The sequence below is a fragment of the Fusarium phalaenopsidis genome (genome assembly GCF_050370095.1).
Source record: "Fusarium phalaenopsidis strain FUZ10S chromosome Unknown contig_32302, whole genome shotgun sequence".
Classification (NCBI taxonomy): domain Eukaryota; kingdom Fungi; phylum Ascomycota; class Sordariomycetes; order Hypocreales; family Nectriaceae; genus Fusarium; species Fusarium phalaenopsidis.
Genome location: NW_028145405.1, coordinates 5,730,501 through 5,750,989, shown reverse-complemented (window position 1 = coordinate 5,750,989; position 20,489 = coordinate 5,730,501). Strand labels below are relative to the sequence as shown.

The 20,489-nt window shown below is 51.5% G+C and overlaps 8 protein-coding genes across 8 annotated transcripts; 5 read left to right on the top strand and 3 right to left on the bottom strand.

Moving 5' to 3' along the window:
• Positions 1-193: 193 nt before the first annotated feature.
• Positions 194-1,318, bottom strand: LRP88_09135 (uncharacterized protein; the record flags this gene model as incomplete). The annotated part of the gene is made up of 2 exons (XM_083245628.1): positions 194-1,094; positions 1,149-1,318. 2 exons carry the CDS (start codon positions 1,316-1,318, stop codon positions 194-196), a joined length of 1,071 nt encoding a protein of 356 aa, XP_083100122.1.
• A 1,336-nt stretch (positions 1,319-2,654) lies between these two features.
• Positions 2,655-3,626, top strand: LRP88_09134 (uncharacterized protein; the record flags this gene model as incomplete). Its single annotated transcript, XM_083245627.1, has 2 exons — positions 2,655-3,308; positions 3,384-3,626. The coding sequence occupies 2 exons, from the start codon at positions 2,655-2,657 to the stop codon at positions 3,624-3,626; spliced, it is 897 nt and encodes a 298-aa protein (XP_083100121.1).
• A 654-nt stretch (positions 3,627-4,280) lies between these two features.
• LRP88_09133 (uncharacterized protein) lies at positions 4,281-5,672 on the top strand (the record flags this gene model as incomplete). Its single annotated transcript, XM_083245626.1, has 3 exons — positions 4,281-4,577; positions 4,654-4,872; positions 4,926-5,672. The coding sequence occupies 3 exons, from the start codon at positions 4,281-4,283 to the stop codon at positions 5,670-5,672; spliced, it is 1,263 nt and encodes a 420-aa protein (XP_083100120.1).
• Positions 5,673-6,090: 418 nt separating this feature from the next.
• LRP88_09132 (Zn(II)2Cys6 transcription factor) lies at positions 6,091-8,590 on the bottom strand (the record flags this gene model as incomplete). Its single annotated transcript, XM_083245625.1, has 8 exons — positions 6,091-6,518; positions 6,596-6,755; positions 6,808-6,940; positions 7,019-7,305; positions 7,361-7,902; positions 7,959-8,284; positions 8,341-8,463; positions 8,538-8,590. 8 exons carry the CDS (start codon positions 8,588-8,590, stop codon positions 6,091-6,093), a joined length of 2,052 nt encoding a protein of 683 aa, XP_083100119.1.
• A 630-nt stretch (positions 8,591-9,220) lies between these two features.
• On the top strand, positions 9,221-10,123 carry LRP88_09131 (flavin reductase family protein; the record flags this gene model as incomplete). The annotated part of the gene is made up of 1 exon (XM_083245624.1): positions 9,221-10,123. One exon carries the CDS (start codon positions 9,221-9,223, stop codon positions 10,121-10,123), a length of 903 nt encoding a protein of 300 aa, XP_083100118.1.
• A 360-nt stretch (positions 10,124-10,483) lies between these two features.
• LRP88_09130 (FAD-linked oxidoreductase-like protein) lies at positions 10,484-11,914 on the bottom strand (the record flags this gene model as incomplete). The annotated part of the gene is made up of 2 exons (XM_083245623.1): positions 10,484-11,294; positions 11,343-11,914. 2 exons carry the CDS (start codon positions 11,912-11,914, stop codon positions 10,484-10,486), a joined length of 1,383 nt encoding a protein of 460 aa, XP_083100117.1.
• Positions 11,915-12,530: 616 nt separating this feature from the next.
• Positions 12,531-14,359, top strand: LRP88_09129 (Aldehyde/histidinol dehydrogenase; the record flags this gene model as incomplete). Its single annotated transcript, XM_083245622.1, has 3 exons — positions 12,531-12,665; positions 12,720-12,827; positions 12,878-14,359. The coding sequence occupies 3 exons, from the start codon at positions 12,531-12,533 to the stop codon at positions 14,357-14,359; spliced, it is 1,725 nt and encodes a 574-aa protein (XP_083100116.1).
• Positions 14,360-14,793: 434 nt separating this feature from the next.
• LRP88_09128 (uncharacterized protein) lies at positions 14,794-18,033 on the top strand (the record flags this gene model as incomplete). Its single annotated transcript, XM_083245621.1, has 3 exons — positions 14,794-15,242; positions 15,295-17,830; positions 18,019-18,033. The coding sequence occupies 3 exons, from the start codon at positions 14,794-14,796 to the stop codon at positions 18,031-18,033; spliced, it is 3,000 nt and encodes a 999-aa protein (XP_083100115.1).
• Positions 18,034-20,489: the final 2,456 nt, after the last annotated feature.

Genomic DNA, 20,489 nt, shown 5'->3' with positions numbered 1-20,489 from the left:
AAGGGTTCCCCGTTACATCGGGGCTTGGATCCGGAGCCTGTACCCGGACTAGGACCCCGCTGGCTCAGGACAAGATAATTGAGAGACGAGAGAAGATAATCAAGTATGGCTGCTATTCAAGAATAAGTGTATTATTTACAGAGAACATATCAATCCATCGCATGCTTCTATTTCACAATTAAACAAACATTATTCATGCACCACCATCCACGTCTAGATACACTCCTGTAGACTCCTTGTTTGTCCGCCAGTCAAGGGTAGTTTCGTAAGTCTTCTCGACCTTGGTAGCATGGAAGCTGGAAACCGTCATGTTGGATACGGACATGGCGGCCCTCATCGTCCTGGAATCGAAGTCGAAACAACCAGTTTGAACACTTGGACTGCACAAGGGGTACAACTGCTTCTCATCCATGTCACAAAAGAGTCCTTCTTTGAGGTTAACCAAGTCGGGTCCGACTGAAGTTTCGGACTCGCAGAGGAAGCGTGCTGATAGTCCCTCGGCGTCGCCGATGATGAGTTGTGAAGCCATGGCCGCGTTACGGCGGCGATGGCGGTGTCTTGGACGCTCGGGGGTACCCGGAAGGGCGCGCCTCTTGTTGTTTGTCCAGTACCTGATGGATCTGGGGTCTTCCTCTTTCCTTATACCAAAGGAGATGTTGTCACACTTCTTCCTTGGGTCACGTTCCTCGGGAGGGGCATCGGGATCGAGTTCACCCGTGGAGAAGGCGGGCCAGCGGACCTGGAAGCCCGTTGTGTCATGATCACCATCCTTGTCAATCCAGAAGCACTTGGGCTGGTTTTCTGGTTCCTTGCGTCCATGATCCTCCTGGGAGTTGTAGTACATGCCACTGTAGTACCAGGTGGCACCACAGTAGTAGCCCATGTCTCCTTGTACAGCATAGTGGTTGCCACCTCGGTCCTCACTCCAGGAAGTAGTGACCCAGGCAATACATATAGCATCGTTGTTGGCAGAGAATAGGGTATAGACGCCTTGGTTATCGTGGTCAACGTGGATCTCGCCGAGGTTTCCGCTTTTGACCTTGCCCGGGTCGGCTTCCATGCCGACAAATTCTCCGTTCTGGTTCCAGACGCGACTGGGAAAGAGAGTCAGCTAGGTGCTACAGACGGAAAGGATGATGGATACTTACACATCGGGAAGATGACCACCTGCTTCCCGGAGACCCTTGGTGCCATCAAGGCCGACGGCAATCTTGAAGGTTGATCCGTCACCGGGTTCTTCAACGAAGTTGTCTATGCCGAACTGAAGAATACCCAGAAGGCCAGAGATCACGCCGATGACTTCAATAACACCAGCCATTTTGATGTGTGAGGTAGAAGAGACTAAAGCGGAAAAGAGTGATAGTAGTTGAAATAGGGAGGTATCCGTGTAACGAAAGGCAGATCAATGAGAGTGAGTGGGAGGTAAAGATCGAATGGGGCAAGGTGCTTGTGCTTGGGCGGTGAAAGGGCTCTGCAGAACTCGAACAGAACTCACGGCGGGAGCTAGCATTTTATGCCTTTCCGAGCCATGGACATGACTGGCCGAGGGAGATGGCTTGCCCATTGACGTGACTGGCTCATGGACGTGACTGAACCAAGGGGAAGCCCATCGGTGTGAGGCATTGAGCAACCCGCCGTCAGCAGTGACAACTCATGGTCAGCAAAAGCATCCAAATTTGGACAATAACAGAAGCAGGCTGAGATACCAGAAATGATCCCTACTCCATGTTTGGAGTTGCAAGATGTAGGATAGGCTGGGTCGTGCTTTGCCGCCTTGCTGCGACCCCACGGCCGCAGGGAGTGCCTTCTACTGTACCCGATAGTCCGGATGGGATGAGGGATAAAAGGCAGGGGGCTGCATAGGGCCAATGGTCACATGAATAGTGGACATGCCCAACAACATCGACCAGCATCAGCTTCACCGACTTCAACTCCCTCTGGCCTATTAGAAGTTGCGTTTGCCTGAGAATAAAAGCTAGGCCCGGAGTCGTTGTGATTTGAGGAACCTCAGAGTTGTAACTAAGGCAAGGGATTCTTATTAGAGTAGAGTCTGCTAGCTTGTTGACACTGTAGCTGACAGTTTGATTGTTGACATCATGTTGTGGATTGCAACCTGATCAAGGCAAAAGTTGTTGGTTGAGTCTCTTGTTGGCTTGGCATATCATGCAGGGATTAAAGCGAAACCTCGCTTACACAGTCTCGCTTGGGTCCCATAAACGACCCGACTACTCGGACCAGCCTTCTTATCGACTCTGGTTAAGCTTAGTGGTGATCTTTTTCCAGCATCATGGATGCTGGCGCTTATATGACAGGCGGGCGTTTATATCACTTGGCGCAGGATCGCGCTGCCGCTTATTGGTCCCGACTGGCCGGTTAGCGCCCAGTTTCATGCGCCACATGACTTGGCCCACCGTGATTGGCTGGGAAACCCACAGGCCAGTTTTCCCCTGTCTCATCTGGCGCTCTATCCAGAGCATCGATAACTGTTTTGCCGCCTGTTGGGTGCATATCAGGGTCTCGTGTTCCGAGATGGCCAGTTTCCAGTTTCTAACTTTTTCAGTTAACTACCTATCCCCTTCCCCACGCATTATCTGCTTGACAAAGTTCCTCAAACACTCTCGTTCTGCGTCACCTTTGTTTTGAACTCCTTCACCATGCAGCACCCTATATATTTCATCATCCTTTCATCCTTGGCCTTGCTAGGAAATGCCCAAGATCTGGATGAGACGATTGTCGGTTGTGAAGCGGTCTCATGTCCCATGGACAACTTTGACCCTCACTGCACCCTCACCAACATAACATTTGAGAACATCGGTCTGACCCGTATTCCCGATGTCCCAGAGTCCCTTGACTACTTCTCTATCGTCAAGGGCGTCAATATTTCTGGCCGTGGTGCCGATGACTTCACCTCAGTCTACTACCTCGGCACACCGGAGGACGTACCGCTCGATGAGGTGCAAGGCTGTGCCGTCATCTTCCATGACCCTCCCCAAGACACATTTGACGAATTCGGCTCGCACAACTGTGCCGAAGTCATGGGCCAGCGGTGCGTCGATGCCATTCAAGATCGCGCATCCAAGGTTGCCGAAGGGAAGTCAAAGGATCTTTGTAAGGCCCTGCAGGAGGACCTGCAAAAAGCCGACATTGATGCCTGCGACAACCTCACCGGAGGAGGCAAGGGCATCGGTAAAATCTCTGTAAAGGACCTCTCCAAGCTAGAAAACATTGAGGTCTCTCGCAACTCATCCAGCGACTGCTGGCCCATCCTGCCAAAGTCGGCCAATCTAGCCGAAATGTTTACCGAATTCGTTGAATTCGAGGTAAGTGACCATGCTTCTCCCCTGGAATGCACCAAGAAACCAGCTGACTCTTTGTAAAAACAGGGAGGTCTCAACGCCTCGACTGCCTATCCTGAGCTGAACAGGATCACCCCGCTGCTGACCCTGTTCGTCAAGGGCAACGGTAAAGACAGCATCGTGAATGAGACTGTCTCACGCCTGAGCTGCATCAAGATCAACAGCACTCAAAACATAGGCCCAGAAGAGGGCGAAAACGCTGCATCTTTGTCCAGGATCAATGCTTTGGCTGCCGCTGGTGCATTTGCTTTGTTCATGTTGATGCTGTAGATTGGTTTACGATAGCATTGGGCGGCGAACTGGTGATGCCATTTTCGTTAGATATCATTGTATCATTATTATCCTGTAGCATTCTTTTCTTTGTCATAGAGCGATTCACAATACAATATGTGTCATAACTGGGTTGGCGATAAAGACGACCCTGTAGGGTGCGAGGTCATAACATGCTAAAAATCCCAGAATGAGGGGGTCTACGAAATTGCGAATGACTCGATGCTCGATTAGTTAGTTATCAGAGGGGGGGCTGTTTCATTGCGGCCTATCTGTGTTATCTATGGGGCCAGGCGTCATGCTGGCAATAATGTTTGACCGCGACGTGTGTAAACAAAGCACATTTCACCGACCCTTTGAAAGGTCGGCTTCCGTTTAATCAAAGGCATAACTAAGCGCCCATTACAAAGCCTTATTTCTTCTCAAAGAAGAGTCAACCGACAAGATGACGAAATGATATAGTCTGACGGAAGCCCAAGAGGTATGGCACGGGAGCCGACAGCTATGACAAAGAGGGTGACGACTCAGAGAGTCAATGTGGAATATTTAAACGGTTGAATGAGCACATTGAGGTGATAATTCAACTCTTGCATCTTCCAACCCCCTCTTCCTTCAACCTTCCTTCTACGTAGAAACACACAGAAGAAGTTCGACATGGGCAAGGACTTCCACAAAAGAGTCTCAGACCTTGAGTCCCGACTCACTTCCATCAGAGAGGACTCCGACACTTGTTCATCCAGCGCCCAGAACGATCACTTTCTCGCTCAAAGAAACCTCGCTCGCGCCACTGGGCCTGCCATGTCGACTCTGAAGGCCCTCATTCAACACCTGGGCAGCTCTCAACCTTCTTCAATGACCAACTTGGTCCTTGACGACATGAAGTCAACCTGGTCCAACGTGTATTCTTGCGGTGAGGCTTGCTGCAGCTGTGCTAGAGAGCACCGAGACTCGGTAAGTTGAAGAGGTTCAATAGCCAAGACTTGTTGGCATGGGGTATCAACCAGCTGACGCTCATTCCGCCCCTTAGTTACTCTCCCATGGAGACTACTTGAGAAAGTGGTCAAAGGAAGCGAAACTCGTCGAAGCAGAGCTGCATCTGAGTCTTCGCACAGTCCAGAATGAAGTCGCATCCGAGACGACATCTCTTCAGCGGTATCACGAAGAGATGGAAGTCGCCAAGAATGCCTTAGACGAGGCCGACAGAGACAACATGGAGGTGAAGCGCAAGTACTTGGAAGTCCACGAGGTCAGTCTCTTCCATAGCTCCAACCACTCCCCTGCTGACGTTTCGCATCAAAGTGGACACCATCTTTCCCAACTGTCTGGAATTTCGAACAGAAGCTCCAGATAGCCATGCAAGCCCGTGGGAGAAGCCTCAAACAAGCCGAATCCAACCTTGAGAAGAGTAGGATGCGAGTAAACAAGGCAGAGACCAAACTAGACGGCCACAAGTCGCGCGTCGAAACGCTCAGCACCCTGGCTCAGAAGGTGGCTGGGATCCAGGCCAAGGGGCATGCCCTTTCGCGCCGCTACAGAGCGATCGCCGAAGACGCTGCGGATACTTCGAGCGCTATGAACTTGCTCAAGGCGTCCTACAGGCAGGCCGTTGATCTTGCCAACATGATGAGCATCGATATGTACAAGGTGGAGAGTGCCAAGTACCTCCTGGGAATCATTGATGCAGCACTAGACGACAGCACACTCGTCAGCGAACTGGCCGATCTCATTCACTATATGGGGTACCGCTACGACACCTCCGGCAGAATCCACGGAATCATGACTCCGGAGCACCCGTATGGCCTTCTTAACGGAGTGCAAAAGAAGCTACGAAGCCAGCAGCTCCGGATCGATCCGCCCCGCGGCTTCGATATGTACCCGATTAGAGACATGAGCACCAAGTCTCTGGCCGCTCTGCATGTCGATATGATGCGTTCCATTCTGGTCGCTCTTGACAGAGACGAGCATCGGCTTGTACGTGTCAGTCCCTGCATGATTGGCCGGGGTGAACTGACCAACATGCTCCGGCACAATATTCGCATGACGTAGGGGGACACACTCGAGGGGGATTACTAGACTGGACTGGTTATCAGCAGCAGTTTACTGGTATGCCGAAACAGGGCCCTCACATTTGGATGTTGATCGAGTTGGAGATTATGGCCGGGGTAACTTAGACGGATGAATGAATCGTGGCACCAGGGATCAAGGATGCCCATTGATGATGATAGTTTGGAATTACTGCTGTTTTGTATTTACGCAGATTCTCCCTCTCTTCTCGTAATCATAGATCAGAGAGTCACACAGGATACAGAAGAATGAGGTGAATTAATCTGGTCATATTCTCGGTATCATATCTCACGCAAGGAAACCTGTAAATGCCAGCCGCTAACAACAGGGCCTTGTTCTCTTGACCCAGGCTCTAGACTTTCAGTTAACTTGTCATGGATAAATATTTGCCCAGAATGTACTACAAATCAGGCTGGTAAAGAAAACTATCCACATCCAGTTGCTCCGCTAGATCCAGCAACTCCCCAGGAGTCAGACCAGCCATGGCATTAGCCGCAAAAAGATCCCATCCCATTTCGTCAGGGGCGTGCGGCTGAACATGTTCAGGGCCGCCGTGTTCTAGTTGGGGTTCGTGCACCTCGGCGGGAGGCGGAGGACTCACGACGTCGCTCGGTGGCGTCAGAGAAGACAGCTTTTGTTCTAGTTGTTCCAACTCAACCTTCCGGAGAGGTGCAGCCAGGCTTCCTTTGGCAATTAAAGTGTCAAGAACATATCGAACGTCATCCCGCCATGAATAGTCTGGGAGGAGTGATGGGCATATAATAGGGATGAGATGGAGAAGGAAGGCGGAGGACGAGGCGTATTCGATTTGGAAAGGCAAGAATGCCTCTGAGATATCATGTTAGAAGGAGTAGTTCGATAGTGTCTGGAAATCTCACCAATAAGGTCCTCATCGGCCAGGGCACGGAGTGTCTTTAGGATAGCTATGGCAGAGTCGACGCAGGATTGTATTAACGATGAGACGGGGCGAGACAGTGTCAGTTCGCGAGTGACTTGTGTCTTCGACTGCTCCATGTGCATGTGTAACGCACACATTATCTGCGGTCTAGTCGTAAGAACCACACACTGGGTGGTAGGTCAGCACCAGGCCTAGCAAGGGAGAGTTAGGGTGACTCACATGGTGATATTGTAATAGAAGTCTCGTTGCTGTTCTAGAAGCTTTACTAATAGAATCCCGGAAGTGGTTGTTAATGATGGCGTTCAAGTCCCGGTTCAGCTCGGCCAGGTTTCTCAGGATGGACTGCGTATCGCTGATGAGAGTCCCATCGTAATCTTTGCCTACGCCATAAACCGCTTCGACGAGTTAGCAACTGTGCCTGATATAGAGCTTGTGTAACATACTTCCCAGGATGCGCGCTATTAAACGAGCAAGCTGGACGTGGAGCGTGAGACTAAGGGCGTTAAGAGAGTTATCCGCTTGAGAAGGCAGCTTGTTGGTAATGTCCTCGTCACGGATAGAGCTTGTAGCGCCGATGAGAGCAGCGAACTCCTGGTCCAACATATAGACGACCCAGAAGATCTTGTGACAGCGTTTGGAATGTTGAGCGCCAACAGCCTCTTCCGGCATGTGTCTGTGGAAGCCAGACAGCACGCAGATGCGGAGGGCATGTCCTATCTACCAGTTTGTTAGTGATGTTCCCCCCAAGACAAGAAACCAGAGGGGTTCGTACATGTTGAAAGGCAGCTACTCTCATATCAATGGATTGAAAGTAGATGGCCGCCAGGGTAAGTGCCTGGGCGGACAGAACTGGATCCAGAGCAATACCCGCCAGCTCAGGCATCAATTGCATGGCTCTGGCGGCATATTGATATCCAGGTGGGCTTCCGTCGGGGCTCCTCCCACTCAGGAAGGCTTTGCCAAATGCCAGCATCAGCAAGTACTGAGCATACCACAGCTTACATGATGATGCCTTAGCTGAGGCATCCTCGTAGAGCTCCCTGATGTGGCGGATAAACTCGGTCTCATCGATGAGAGATGCCAGCGGGCCTAGGTAAAACCTTGCTGTTTGTATGAGAAAGAGGGCATAATCAGAAGGGGGGAGGTTGGACACGTCTGGCGGCTCATCGGGCATCAGAGGCTTCCATTGTAGACGGAATGCCACTCCATCAAGATGCCAAGGAAAAGACTCATTGTTGGTTTCTGGAAGATTCTTGCCAAGAAGGGCCAAGACTCGTCTACAAAACGCCCAGGATGATGCCGGGCCCATGTACCCTGGGATTTATCGTCAGCGTGCAGCCCACTTAGAGGAGAGAGGGGATCGGTATTACAGTATCGTCCAAGTGCTCGTCCAAACACATAGTCATTATCGACAAGGGGGTTCTGTCGGAAGGCTGGCTCGAGCACCTCATTACCCGATAGAGAGCCTGGCTCATGCTCATCTTCATCATGCTCGGCTTCGGGAGTCCCAAGAGTGAGACCCTCCTCTGGTTCCACCTGACCGGACACGACGGATCCGTCAGGTGGAACCACGGTCAAGGACCCATAATCGGAGACGGATGAGTGTCTAGGGCGGGGCCGGAAGGGACCGGCGTTGTCACGGAGGGAGCCGGGGGTCGGGAGCGCCTCTTGGCGGCTCTCCAAGGCACGGAGATAACTGCGGTGGAATGAGACAACAAGGCCAGGCAGCCACGCGTCATGTAAGCAACTTACCTCTCAGGAACCGATACCTTCTTCTCTTCGGCTTCGTATATGCATGTTTCGTTCTTGCGGCCACACCTAGCGCAAGGTTGAGCGCCGGAGCACTTGACCTTCATGGAGCGACATCGCTTGCATCTTGAAAGCAGGTGAGTTTGTCAGCTCGGTTGGACGCGGAAGACGTCATGTGGAGAAGGAAGGAAACAACATACGCTTTCGGACACTTCTTGACTATTCTGAACTGATGCTGAGGATTATTCGGCATTGCAACGAAACGAACGGGGGCGTGATGATTCGACGGGGCTTGGTGTGGACTCTGGATGGGAAAGTCGGGGGAGGCTTCCGACTTATGTCCTTTGCACCTGCCTCGACCCCGACTTGCCTTATCTGGCAAGGTTAGGCCAGGCTTATCAACGGTCTTGGCAGGGCGCGTTATCGGACCCGGATTTGTCAATGTCGGCGCACCGTCCCGACATTTAACGCCGCTGATAGCCTTCATTGGGGTTTTGGTACCCGCCATATAGCCGTTTTAGGGCATGTCGGTATATCAGTGCCGATCTCGCCCACAATCTTTGCCTTGCTCACAAAAGCTATCACCAGCCCGCGAAGAGTTACCAGTTCAGGGGTCGTCTGATTATTGGCTGAATTCTGGTCTCACATATCAAACTTGTTCTGGGGGCTTGCAGTAATACCTGCACAAGTTGCCATCGACGGTCCCGATTCAGTCAATCATCTGACCACACCTACCATGCTTTCCCGGGCCTGCACATCCCGCTTCATCCTTGCACGGTGAGACATGCCCTTCCAAATTTGATCATGTGGTTTGCAGCAGTGTTGACCCCCATTCAGTTCACTGCACGTGCGGCCGTTCAGGGTGTCACCTCCGGCAGTCAGGATGAACTCTTCTGCCGCTGCCGCTGCAGCCAAGCCTGCCTTCTCGGCCGTGCAGCATGTCACCAACTTTGAAGAGACGATAGCCAATCGTCCCGACTTTGACCATTCGGGCGAGCCCATCGAGATCACAAAGTCTCCCGATCCATCCTGGACGTTTGGGGAGGGTGTCCGCACCGGCCCTCCCCCTTCTCCTGAGGAGAAGATCCACCAAGAGATCGACCCCTACTCCCCGGATCGATCTGTCTCGCAAAATTACCGTCTCCTAATTTCCGGCATTGCCCCTCGCCCTATTGGTTTCATCAGCACCCTCTCGGCAGATGGCAAGACTAAGAACCTCGCCCCGTTCAGCTACTTTCAGCTAGTCGATCATGATCCCCCCATGTTCATCGTCAGCTTCTCCTCTCGCTTTGGTCCCGTCAAGGACACTTACCGGAACCTGAAAGAGACCGGAGAGTGTGTCATAAACACTGTCTCCGAGAATATGATTGAAGCTGTCAGTGCGTCGTCCATTGATGCTCCCTATGGCCTTTCTGAATGGGATGTCACTGGCTTGACAGAGGCCCAAACAACCACAGTCAAGCCATCACGTGTTAAGGAGTCTGTGTTGTCCATTGAGGGCAAGCTTGTTGACATTAAGGAGTTTGACGGCCACAAGCCGGGGATGAGCAGTGCCGCCATCTGTCTGATCAAGGCCACACGCTTCTGGGTGCAGGAGGATGCGGCCAATGAAGACTTTAGCCATATCGAGCTGGACAAGCTACGTCCCATTGCGCAGCTCGGTGGCATGTCTTATGGACGAATCTCATCGACATTTGAGCTGCCCCGATCAAGGTGGGCAGACGAGCAGCCGAAGAGTGAGCTCCTGACCACATTAGAAGAGACTCAAAAAGAAGAGTCAAGATGAGAAGGAGGATAAACTGTAGAATACTAGTATAATAAACTGTTAGAATCGGCAAATCTCCTCTTAGAGCGCTTTCCAAGATGTTATGCATTTCTCAAAGCTAGTGAACCTGCATAACAGTCGTCTCATCGTCAAATTGTAAGATAAGATTTGTTACACAATGACGCTGAAGAGTAAATTTCTTTTGTACCAGGCAGTATGTTTTCATGAAAGTGGAAGCCAATTTATGAAGCGACCGTCCATCTTGGTGACTTACAAATGGACGTTCTGTACCAAGAACGCCCCTGAAATGAGCGGACAGCTGTCACCAAGTTACCAAAGCCCAAGATTCAATAGCAAATTTATTCTTTATTCTACCATATCTTAACCGAATACCCTACGGCGGAGCTCCTTTCTCATTGCCTCAGCCATATGCTGCGTCCTCTCCACAGCACCCCGATTCTCAACCGCCCGTCGGTACAGGTATCCGATGCATTCCTGCACCGACCCCCAGGGTAGGCACTTGAAGATCCGCGGCGTCTCCGCCGTCACCTTGCCCTGGCTCGCCGCCTGCTCGTAGTCTTGGAGGAGCTTGCAGCTCAACTCGTCGGCCATGCCCATGATCTGGGCGCATTTCATCGGAACAGTGGGTTGGCCGGATGCGACTCGTTGACGGTGTGTTTGGAGGGCCTTTTGGGCGCTTTCGGCGTTGTGGGTTGCTAGCACCAAAGCGGCATCGGGGAATTTGAGGTTGGCGGCATTTTTAGGAACTCTTCGGGAGATGAACATGTCGGCAATGTCGTCATACGAGCGATCTGTGTCCTCCTTGGTGTCGTGGATCAAAGATCGGACCTCGTTCTCGATGTAAGCGCCACGGACCAGCTTGATGCCAACTGTCCAGCCCTCCTGAGCAGCAAGAGTGATGTGCCTCTCAGCGTTTGCCCTTGCACCCTTGAGGTAAGCCTGAATGGTGTTGTAGACCAATGAATTGCCGCCTCGGTTGTGCTCTCGCATCAAGACAATGGTCCAGTCGTCGAGTGTGTTCTGTAGAACTTGCTGTTCCGCGTCGATCCAGAGCTGGCATCCTCTCTTCCTCGTCTCGTTGCAGATCTCGTTGAGTGCGTCGTGTAGGTACTTAGGCATAGGCTTGCCAGCTTGCATGGCATCTACAGCGATAGGGCCAGCACCAGTCACCCTTGATAAAGTCAGTTGAGGTTCGTGTTGAAGGTATGAGTGCACTTACTTGATGGCGAGAAGATCGCCCGCTTCGATCATGTTTAGCGTCTCAATATTTCCCTTTTTCCATTCATCAATCACCCTGTAGTACTCGGCGGGGTACTCGTTCACTCCAGTCTGGGAAGCCTCGGCGTTTGTATCCAAGACGATTTCCTTGGAGTATCCGAGAATGATGCCATGATAGCCCAGGTTCTTGATGTATTTGACGGTACTGGAAACTTCAGGAACGCTGTTGCCAGCACAAAAGTGGTCGTAAATGGTCCATTGGAGTACCCTGTTGAGAATGGGGTTCTTATCAGGGTTCAGAATGGCGGCGTTTGTCTGTGTGATCAAGGCGAGAAAGGCGAGGGATGGTTTCAGCAGCCAACTCGTTGCCATGACAGTAGTCAAAGCAACGGAACGAAGGAGGACCCCTGTAGGGAGTTTTGAGAGAGCTGAAGGCTCCTCCGCGGGAGCCGGAGCTGACTTGACGGATGGCTTGATAGTGACATTAGTGAGGAGGCGTCTTGGCTGATAAAGGAAGCGAGATGATAGTGGCAGCAATTGCCTGCGGCTGTACACGGCACTTCTGGAAAACATGATGGGCTTATCGAGATAGATTCAATGAGCTTGACTCGAGTGACACACTTCCTGCTTTAAGACTTTATTCACACGAATATAACCATGACACTATTGCCATTCCACCCGCACCAATGCGGCCCTCTCCGTCCAACCTCCTCACGAAACTCTCCTCCCTCCATCAAACATCCCGCGAATAGATGAAGCCGGGATGATTTCCCGACGTTCCTATCTCGGAGCGAACTTGGCCTAGAACCACCTTAGTTCCCCTCTGTGGCTGGATGCGGGGGTGGGCAACAACAGGAGGGTGGTCACGGGGTCTACATGATCATGCATCCACGGTGATCTATCAAAGGAGATAAGCGACAAAACCTCTGCAGGCCAATCGGTTCAGGAAAAGAAACGAGTAGGCTTCTTCATCTAATAGGCTAGCGTCGGCGTCGTTACTTTGGTCGGCTGAGTTGTCGGCGATGACCGTCGGGGTGGTGTATATCGTCGGGATGGCCTTCCGACACTCTCGCTAAACTCTATGATAAGAAGTGACGAGTAATCTTACAAGATCTGTTGGAAGAAGCACCATAGATCTCTATACCAGCATTTTTCTATCTTTGTGTGGCATCTCGAGAAATCATCCAATATGCAGAGATCTTTGTTGGCTCAACGACAGCCCCTGGCTGGCCTGCGTGCTGCTCGTCGATGCACTGCTACCACACTCTCGATCAAGAGGTCTCTGAGTCTTTGGAGCCCTCCCAAGTTTGAGAATGAGAAGATGGTATGAACTTCTCTTGTGTGATTTCATTGGACTCTCAACTAATATCAATCTCAGTTCGACTATGCCAAGGGCTCCCCTGAGAGAGCGGAGCTCACTGAGAGCATCAAGAAGCTCAAGAACAAGCTCCCCGTCAACATCCCCATTCAAATCAGCGGTGCAACTGTAAGTTATCCCGTTAACTCTGATTAAGTCAACTGTCTAATTCATTTCAGGTTGCCAGCAACAAGATTCTCAAGCAAAAGAACCCCTCCAACCACCAGGAGATTGTTGCAGAGTATGGAGCCGCCACCCCTGACCAGGTCAACGCCGCTATCGATGCTGCCCTGAAGGCTAAGCCCGCCTGGGAGGCTCTTCCCTTTGAGGACCGAGCGGCTATTTTCCTTCGCGCTTCTGAGCTGGTGACCGGCAAGTACCGCTCTGAAATCGTCGCCGCTACTATGCTCGGCATGGGCAAGAACATCTGGCAGGCTGAGATCGATGCCCCAGCCGAGACAGCAGACTTTTTTCGTCACTACATCAGCGAGGCGTGGAAGCTGTACGCCCAACAACCCACGGTTCAGACTCCCGGTGTGTGGAACAAGATGGAGTACCGGCCCCTGGAAGGCTTCGTTTACGCCATTTCTCCTTTCAACTTCACGGCTCTTGGCGCCACTCTGGTCGGACCGGCTGCTCTGCTGGGCAACGTGGTTGTGTGGAAGCCCTCTGATTCTGCTCTCCACGCTAGTTGGCTTCTGCATCAGATCCTTCTGGAAGCTGGTCTTCCCAAGGACGTTATCCAATTCCTTCCTGGTAACCCCGAGGAAGTCACCGACGCTGTGTTGAAGCGACCCGAGTTTGGTGCTCTTACCTTTATTGGCTCAACAAAGGTTTTCAAGGGTCTACAGAAGAAGATCGGCAACGGCATTGGTGATGAGATCTACAACTCGTATCCCCGTGTTGTCGGAGAAACCGGTGGAAAGAACTGGGGCGTCGTCCACCCCTCCGCCGACATCAAGAGCGCCGCTCTCAACACTGTTCGAGCTGCCTTCGAATATCAAGGCCAGAAGTGCTCGGCCAACTCGCGAGTTTATGTTGCTGAGTCAGTCTGGCCCGAGTTCAAGAAGCACCTTCAAGAGCAAGTCTCCGCCCTCAAGATCGGAGACGTCGAGCAGTTCGAAAACTTTATCAACCCCGTCATCCACGAAGCCTCCTTTGACAAGCTTAACAAGGTCATCGAGGACGCTAAGAACGACCCCGAGCTTGAGCTTATCGTGGGCGGCAAGGCCTCCAAGGAAAAGGGCTACTATGTCCACCCTACCATCTACCAAACCAAGAACCCTCGCCACAACATCATGAGCCAGGAATTTTTCGGCCCCATCCTGGGAGTCTACGTCTTTCCCGACAACGCCTGGGAGGAGACCCTCAAGACTGTTGACACCACATCTCGATATGCCCTCACCGGCAGCATCTTTGCTCTAGACCCTTATGCCCTGCGCAAGGCCCAGGATGTACTGAAGCACGCCGCCGGTATGCTGTACCTCAACACCAAGTGCACCGGTGCCGTTGTGGCGCAGCAGCCCTTCGGTGGTTCTCGTGACTCGGGCACCAACGATAAGACTGGAACAATGGCTCACTTGCAGCGCTTTGTTAGCGCGAGGACCATCAAGGAGGAGTTTGTGCCGCTAGAGAAGGTCACATATCCTTCCAACGAGTAAAAAATGAGTTTTAAGTATAGCCAAAATAAATATTTCTAGTTCATATTTCTCCAATGAGGTGTTGACAATGTGAGAAACGCCGACAATTCAAGTCGAGCTGAACAAGCCAGCTCAGACCACTAACTTGATATTTAAAGGGAAGAGGTTGCAAGTGAAATTACCGAGCCCCCGAGCCGAGATCTGCTCAAGCCAATAGGCATTTCCTTTCCCCCTCCTCCTGACGTCAAACCCCCGTCGTTTGTGAAACATACGACCGCCCGAGGCAATGAGTCTTTCCACGAGGCAACCATGGCGAACCAGGTGGGCGGACAATGACATGTCGCTCAGCCACTCCGTGCGGGATGAAGAAAGCGCGCAGGTCTCACCATGCCTCACCTACTTTCCTCTTTCCACTTTCTTCCGCCAGTTAACACGGGGCTACACACTCTCCAAAGATGGAACCGCTTAGCGCCCTGGGCATCGCGGCTGCGGTCGCCCAATTCCTTGACTTTGGATGCAAAATTGCATCCGGAACTATTGAGCGATACACATCTGCTACTGGTGCCCTTGCGGAACACGACGAACTTGAGAGCCTAACCACAAGGCTTGAAGCTCTGACAGAAACACTCGACGACTCTTCAACTTTCTGGAATAACTCGACGACTGGACCAGATGAGCCAGGATACACAAAGTCACTGCGGGATGTGGTTAACAACAGCCGGCATGTCGCCTCACATCTCCTGGCAGTCCTCGTTCAGGTCCGAGCAACTGGAAAGCACAACCTCGCTGAAAGCCTTGCGGCGACGTTTAAGAGCCGGAGGAAAGAGAAAGAGATCAAGCAGCTCGAGATGCGGTTCAGAAACCTTCAGAAGGAGTTGAAAATCTGCATTTCTCTTATTGTCGGGTAGGCATATTGCTCTAGTGTGACCGCGCAGTCGTGCTAACAGTACTGGTAGGTCTCGGCAGTCCACAACCTTGTCCAGCCTAGGAGACATGGATATTCAATTGAAAGCACTCCGACATTACGTCGGAGAGATTGTAGCCAGACAAGATGATGCAGCAAACGAATCTGGCAAGATTCAAGACGGGGTGAATCTAGGCAACATCGTTCTCGCAAACATGAGCACTCTGCAATCCCAGCTCAGAATACTTGACAGCCTGCGGCAATCGGCGACAGAAATCCGCGGCAGGAATGTGCTCGAAGCTTACCCCGGCACCTTTGAATGGATGCTCAATCCCAATGCAGCGGGTTTTTACCAGTGGTTAACAAGCATGAATGGATTATTTTGGGTGGCCGGTAAGCCTGGATCTGGAAAAACAACATTGATGAAATTCATCTCCAGTCATCCTCTGACAAGGGAAGCTCTCCAGCAATGGGCCGGCGGGAATGCCTGCGTTGTGGTTGACCACTTCTTCGGTGCGACTGGTGGTGAGACTCGGCAATCCCTTGATGGGCTCTTGGTGTCACTACTGGAAAGGGTCATCGTTGAAGTCCCTCAGCTAACTCCCATTATCTGCCCTCGCCACTGGGAGAGGCCATTGTTACAGGGCCGACCATGGACTCGATCGGAACTACTTGCTTGTGTTCAAGCACTGGCAAGCCAAACGACAGTTCCGACAAACATTTGTCTCTTTGTCGATGCTCTGGACGAATTCGAGGGAGACTTGGACGGGTTGTTTTGCCTGTTGAAACTCTTGGGCGCGTCTCCAAGAATAAAAATCTGCGTCTCGAGCCGGGAATGGCTGAGCTTCAAGCAGTTCTTCCTCACATGGACAAGGGAGAGGCGAGGGCTGCAGCTTCAGCACCACACCGAAGAGGATATCAAGCGTTATGTTCAGCAACGACTTCAGCGCCCTGGCTACCTTGAGAGTATACAAGGAAGTTCCAGCTGCCTCAGTAATAGCCTCAACACCCACCTCGTCGACCAAGTCATCTCCAAGGCGAATGGAGTGTTCCTCTGGGTTTGCCTTGTATGCGACCAACTAGCCAGGGGTACAGCAAACCAGGACTCGACCTCTATGCTACAAAGCAGACTCGAAGCACTCCCCTTGACCTTGGAGAAGTATTTCCTCGAAACACTTCAACGGCTGGACCGCACCTACCGTCAAGAATGCGCAAGGATCCTACTCATGATGCTAGCCGCCCGGCGACCCCTTGAACTACTCGAGCTTCAGTTCTTAGAGGGAATAGATCAGATTCAAATTGAGGACTTGGCGGTACAGACAGTCTTTTCAGAAGACTCGAACCAACTAAGAATACAAGAGGTCCTTCGAACTCGACTCCAGGCTTACGCAGTGGACATGATAGACGTCCTCCCCCTAGATCCCCACCAACCTGAGCGTCTTCACGTGGTATTCTCCCACAGCACTGTTGGGAGCTTTCTCTCCAGTTCCAATGGTCAGGATATTCTACGAAAGAATGCGGGAGAGGACTTCAGCGTGCATAGATGCTTGTGCACAAGCTTCCTCCTGCGCATGAAGCAGCTGCCTCGGCTGGAAGACGCAGGTTTTGAGCGCTGGCCACGAGCAAAGACTTTCCGCGACATCTTTCTCTCATATCTTGAGAGCTTTGCCTACCACATGCGTCTTCTTGAGGCTGAGTTGGGAGATGCGGAAGAGGACTTGATGGAGTTTTTGGATGACATTTTTCTGGGCCAGTCATCGGAAGCCTACCACTCCTGGCTATGTTGCCTTGAGTATCCGTTTTGCAATCGTCCCCTTCGAGGCCGTTACACACGTGGCTCGGTAGTGGCCTTTGCCGTCCAGTATAACCTCTACCACTTTGTCAGGCGTCAGCTGGATCGAGACCCCAGTGTAGCCAGGGGCCGAGGATTGATGTATCCTCTGCTCCGATATGCCCTCTGCCCTGTTCTGTCGCCCCAGACTGGTAGGGTTCTCTCGGCATCCATGGTTAACCTCCTACTTGCTAGAGGTGCTTTTCCTATGCAAAGGTATCTCGGCATGACTGCTTGTTCAGAATTCGCCAAGGCCGTTACAGATCCCACATTGCTGCTGGGGAGTCACGAATCGCGCAACGCCGAGAGAAGAGAACTCGTGGCCATTTCTCGCTCACTTCTTCAGGCTGGAGTACCAGCATCTACTGAGTTGGAACTCAGAACCTCACCGCACGGAGATCTTCAGGTCCAGTTGGTCAACACCATACCCGTCGAATGGTTACATATGAGGGCACCCGTGGGCCTGCGCCCAGCACAACTGGACTGCCAAGTCCTCAGGTTGCCTACGCAAACATTCTGGTACTCGATTTCGAACCTTGCTCGCTCCACCAGAATCATTGTCTGGGTCGGCTACAAACTCTGGATGAGATGGGTCTATGATGCCATCCAGCCCCATACACTCCTCGATGTGATGACCATTCTCATTTGCCTAGCACCAAACGCAGTGCTTATTGCGGTCTTGACTGGCCGAGAGGAATTGCTCTCCTGGCTTGGACTTTCATTCAGGATCGCCCATCTCACGGCCGTCTTTCGCTGCGTGAGTTATCACATGTGGGAAAAGAAGGGAACAGCAGGAGAAATTCGACCGCCTTGGGAGCTCCTTCAACACCTTCTAGTGCGTCCAAGGAGGCATTTCAGAATACGGCAAGCTCTATTCATTGATGGCGAAGATGTCGAGGGCATTGTACGACGCCGAGCTGTACCGAGACGGGTCTATGCTGACAGTCTCTCTGGGAGTAGCGACATGGTATGGGCTGCGCTCATTTCTTTTTTGAGGGGTGCTTTTGGAGGATTGTTCGCTTTCCGCAGGGGGCACATTGTCCCTCTCTGTGTTGGCGTCGTAGTGATCGGCGTTTTCTTCTCATATGTTGTCGACCCGGCTTATAAGCCCTCATTGCAGTATTGCCTTGCTCTGGGAGAGAGATTGTATATTTAGGTTAGTTGTTATGGATAGTCTTCCATGTAGTACGCAAATGAGTATTTATTACTCCGTTTACGAGATGCTCTAAGCATAAACTTGTTAGCATAGTACTTACCATCGTGAAGGGGGGCCCAGGACAGTGTGACGCATGGCTTGCTTCACTATTGGGTTAATATCCTCACTTTATGATAAAAAACCAGCATAATATCTTCTTATAATATGTCTCAATTATAACAGAGTAATAACATTATAATAAGCCCTCAACAGAGCTATATCATCATTGTAACAGGCCTGTGTATTTAGCAGATATTATTCCTTGACATAATGCTTTCTTCAACTAGCTGGCTTGATGATACAGTGCGGACAGACTGTTCTAAACCCCCCATCACACGGGTAGGTAGGTATTAGATCTGATATTCTACGCAGCTTCAACGACTAAGCAAGACCCGAGAAGCTCCAGACTTGCCCTCAAAATGTTCGGGTCTCTCAGCTTAGACAGGCTTTCATCCAGTTTCCCGCTCTTAGTCTTTGTTCCTTGCCTTTTTTATCACCTCCAAGAAAGTCTTGACCGTTTCCCTAGTATTCATCTTCTTGGCAAATATCGTCGTGGCAGATATCCTCCGCATCTCCTCCTCCAACATCTCAAATGTCACCTCCATAACGTCCATGAACTCTAGAAACCAAGAAATCCGCCTTTCAAACCAGCCAGCTTTGTGGAAATCACGAACGAGTGGTTTGTCTGCCCTCGAACGCTCATGCTGCAGCCAGAAGGCATACTCTGCCATTGGCTGAGCGATTGAGTGCGCTCGTAGCCACCCCCAGGGTTCAGCTTCTTTGTACTCGTCGGCTCTATAGTCGACTTCATACCCCTACTCCTTTTGTTAGTGTCTGTCAAAAGAAATACGAGAGATAGTGCGGAGTAAGAAGACCGTTGCTTACCCTGGGGTAGAGTTTCGAGACCTCGGCGAGTGCCTCTTCTTCCCACCTCACATTCTCTTTGTGGAGGTCATATTCTCGTTTGAAAAGAATCATGAATTCGGCACAAAGCTTTGAAAAGGGGAAAGAAGCGACTTTCCCCATATCTATGTCTAGAGCCGCGATGAAATCGCTCTCCTCGTCCAGGATCTCCTCGATGTCCTCGTCATGAAGACGTGGTGGGCGCTTGGGTCGCCAAACTTCCCGCCGGATGCCGCGACCCTTATGGCAACAAACGTGGGCTATGGAGATGTGGCGGGTGTCGCATTGAACTCTCCGATAAAGAGATAGGAGAAACCTTTCTGCTGCTTGGATGCCGCAATATTCTTCGAGGAGAGTGAGTATTTCAAAGGCCCAAACTGGGTCAGCCGGGTGAGAATGATAACGCAGGATGGGACTGAATTCGTTGCCGAAAATGGATGATATATGACAGCCATCAGGAGAACATGGGCATATGCAATCGTCCGTGATGAAGAGGTCAGCTCCAGCGCCTAGGCAAAGCTTGATGGAGTCAATGACATCCCAAGTAATCCCACCAAACGTTAATTCTGACACAAGGTGGAAAAGGATGGTCCGTCCGTTTTTGTCCACGTTTCCTACATCCGTACCCCTATCAAGGCAGAATTGGATGAGGGGTGCTTTGTAATAGTCCGCCAGGGAGTTGATTGCTAGCTTCCCCTCACTGTTCTTCTGATTGAAGCCGTTAAACCCGCATTGGACAAGAGTTGATGCCGTTTCAAGGGTGCCGGCATAATGCATCAAGTTGTTGTCTCTGACACCCCTGAGCCCGTCTTCGAATGTGAAATTGACGTTGTCGGAGAGTTGGATGAGCCTTGGGAGGAAAGCGATATCCTCTGTTAAAGCGTTACGATGGCTGAAAGCACGAACCAGGGCATACTGCACAACGTGTTGGAAAATGCTGGGTTCGGCCATGGTTTGGATAGTCAGGAGGGCGTCTAGGGCCAGGTTCCAGTGCCGACTGGAGAAAGCGTAATCCAGAAAGGTCCAGTCATCTCTCGCGTCTCTGAGACGAGGATTGGCGCCTCTTAAGATCAGTAACTTTGCGACTTCGGTTTGACCCATGGCTGCGGCGTACATTAGTGGTGTAGCTCCAAACTTGTCAGTAACGTCGATGCCGTGTCCTGCGTCTAACACTAAACGACATAGCTCTGGATGAGTAGTCACGATGTGCAAGGGAGTTTGTCCCAAGAAGTTAACATTGCTCTCTAGCGGTTTCAATTGATGCAACCAACGGGCCGCAGACTCAATTGACCCATTGAGAAGCACGTTGTGCAGGTTC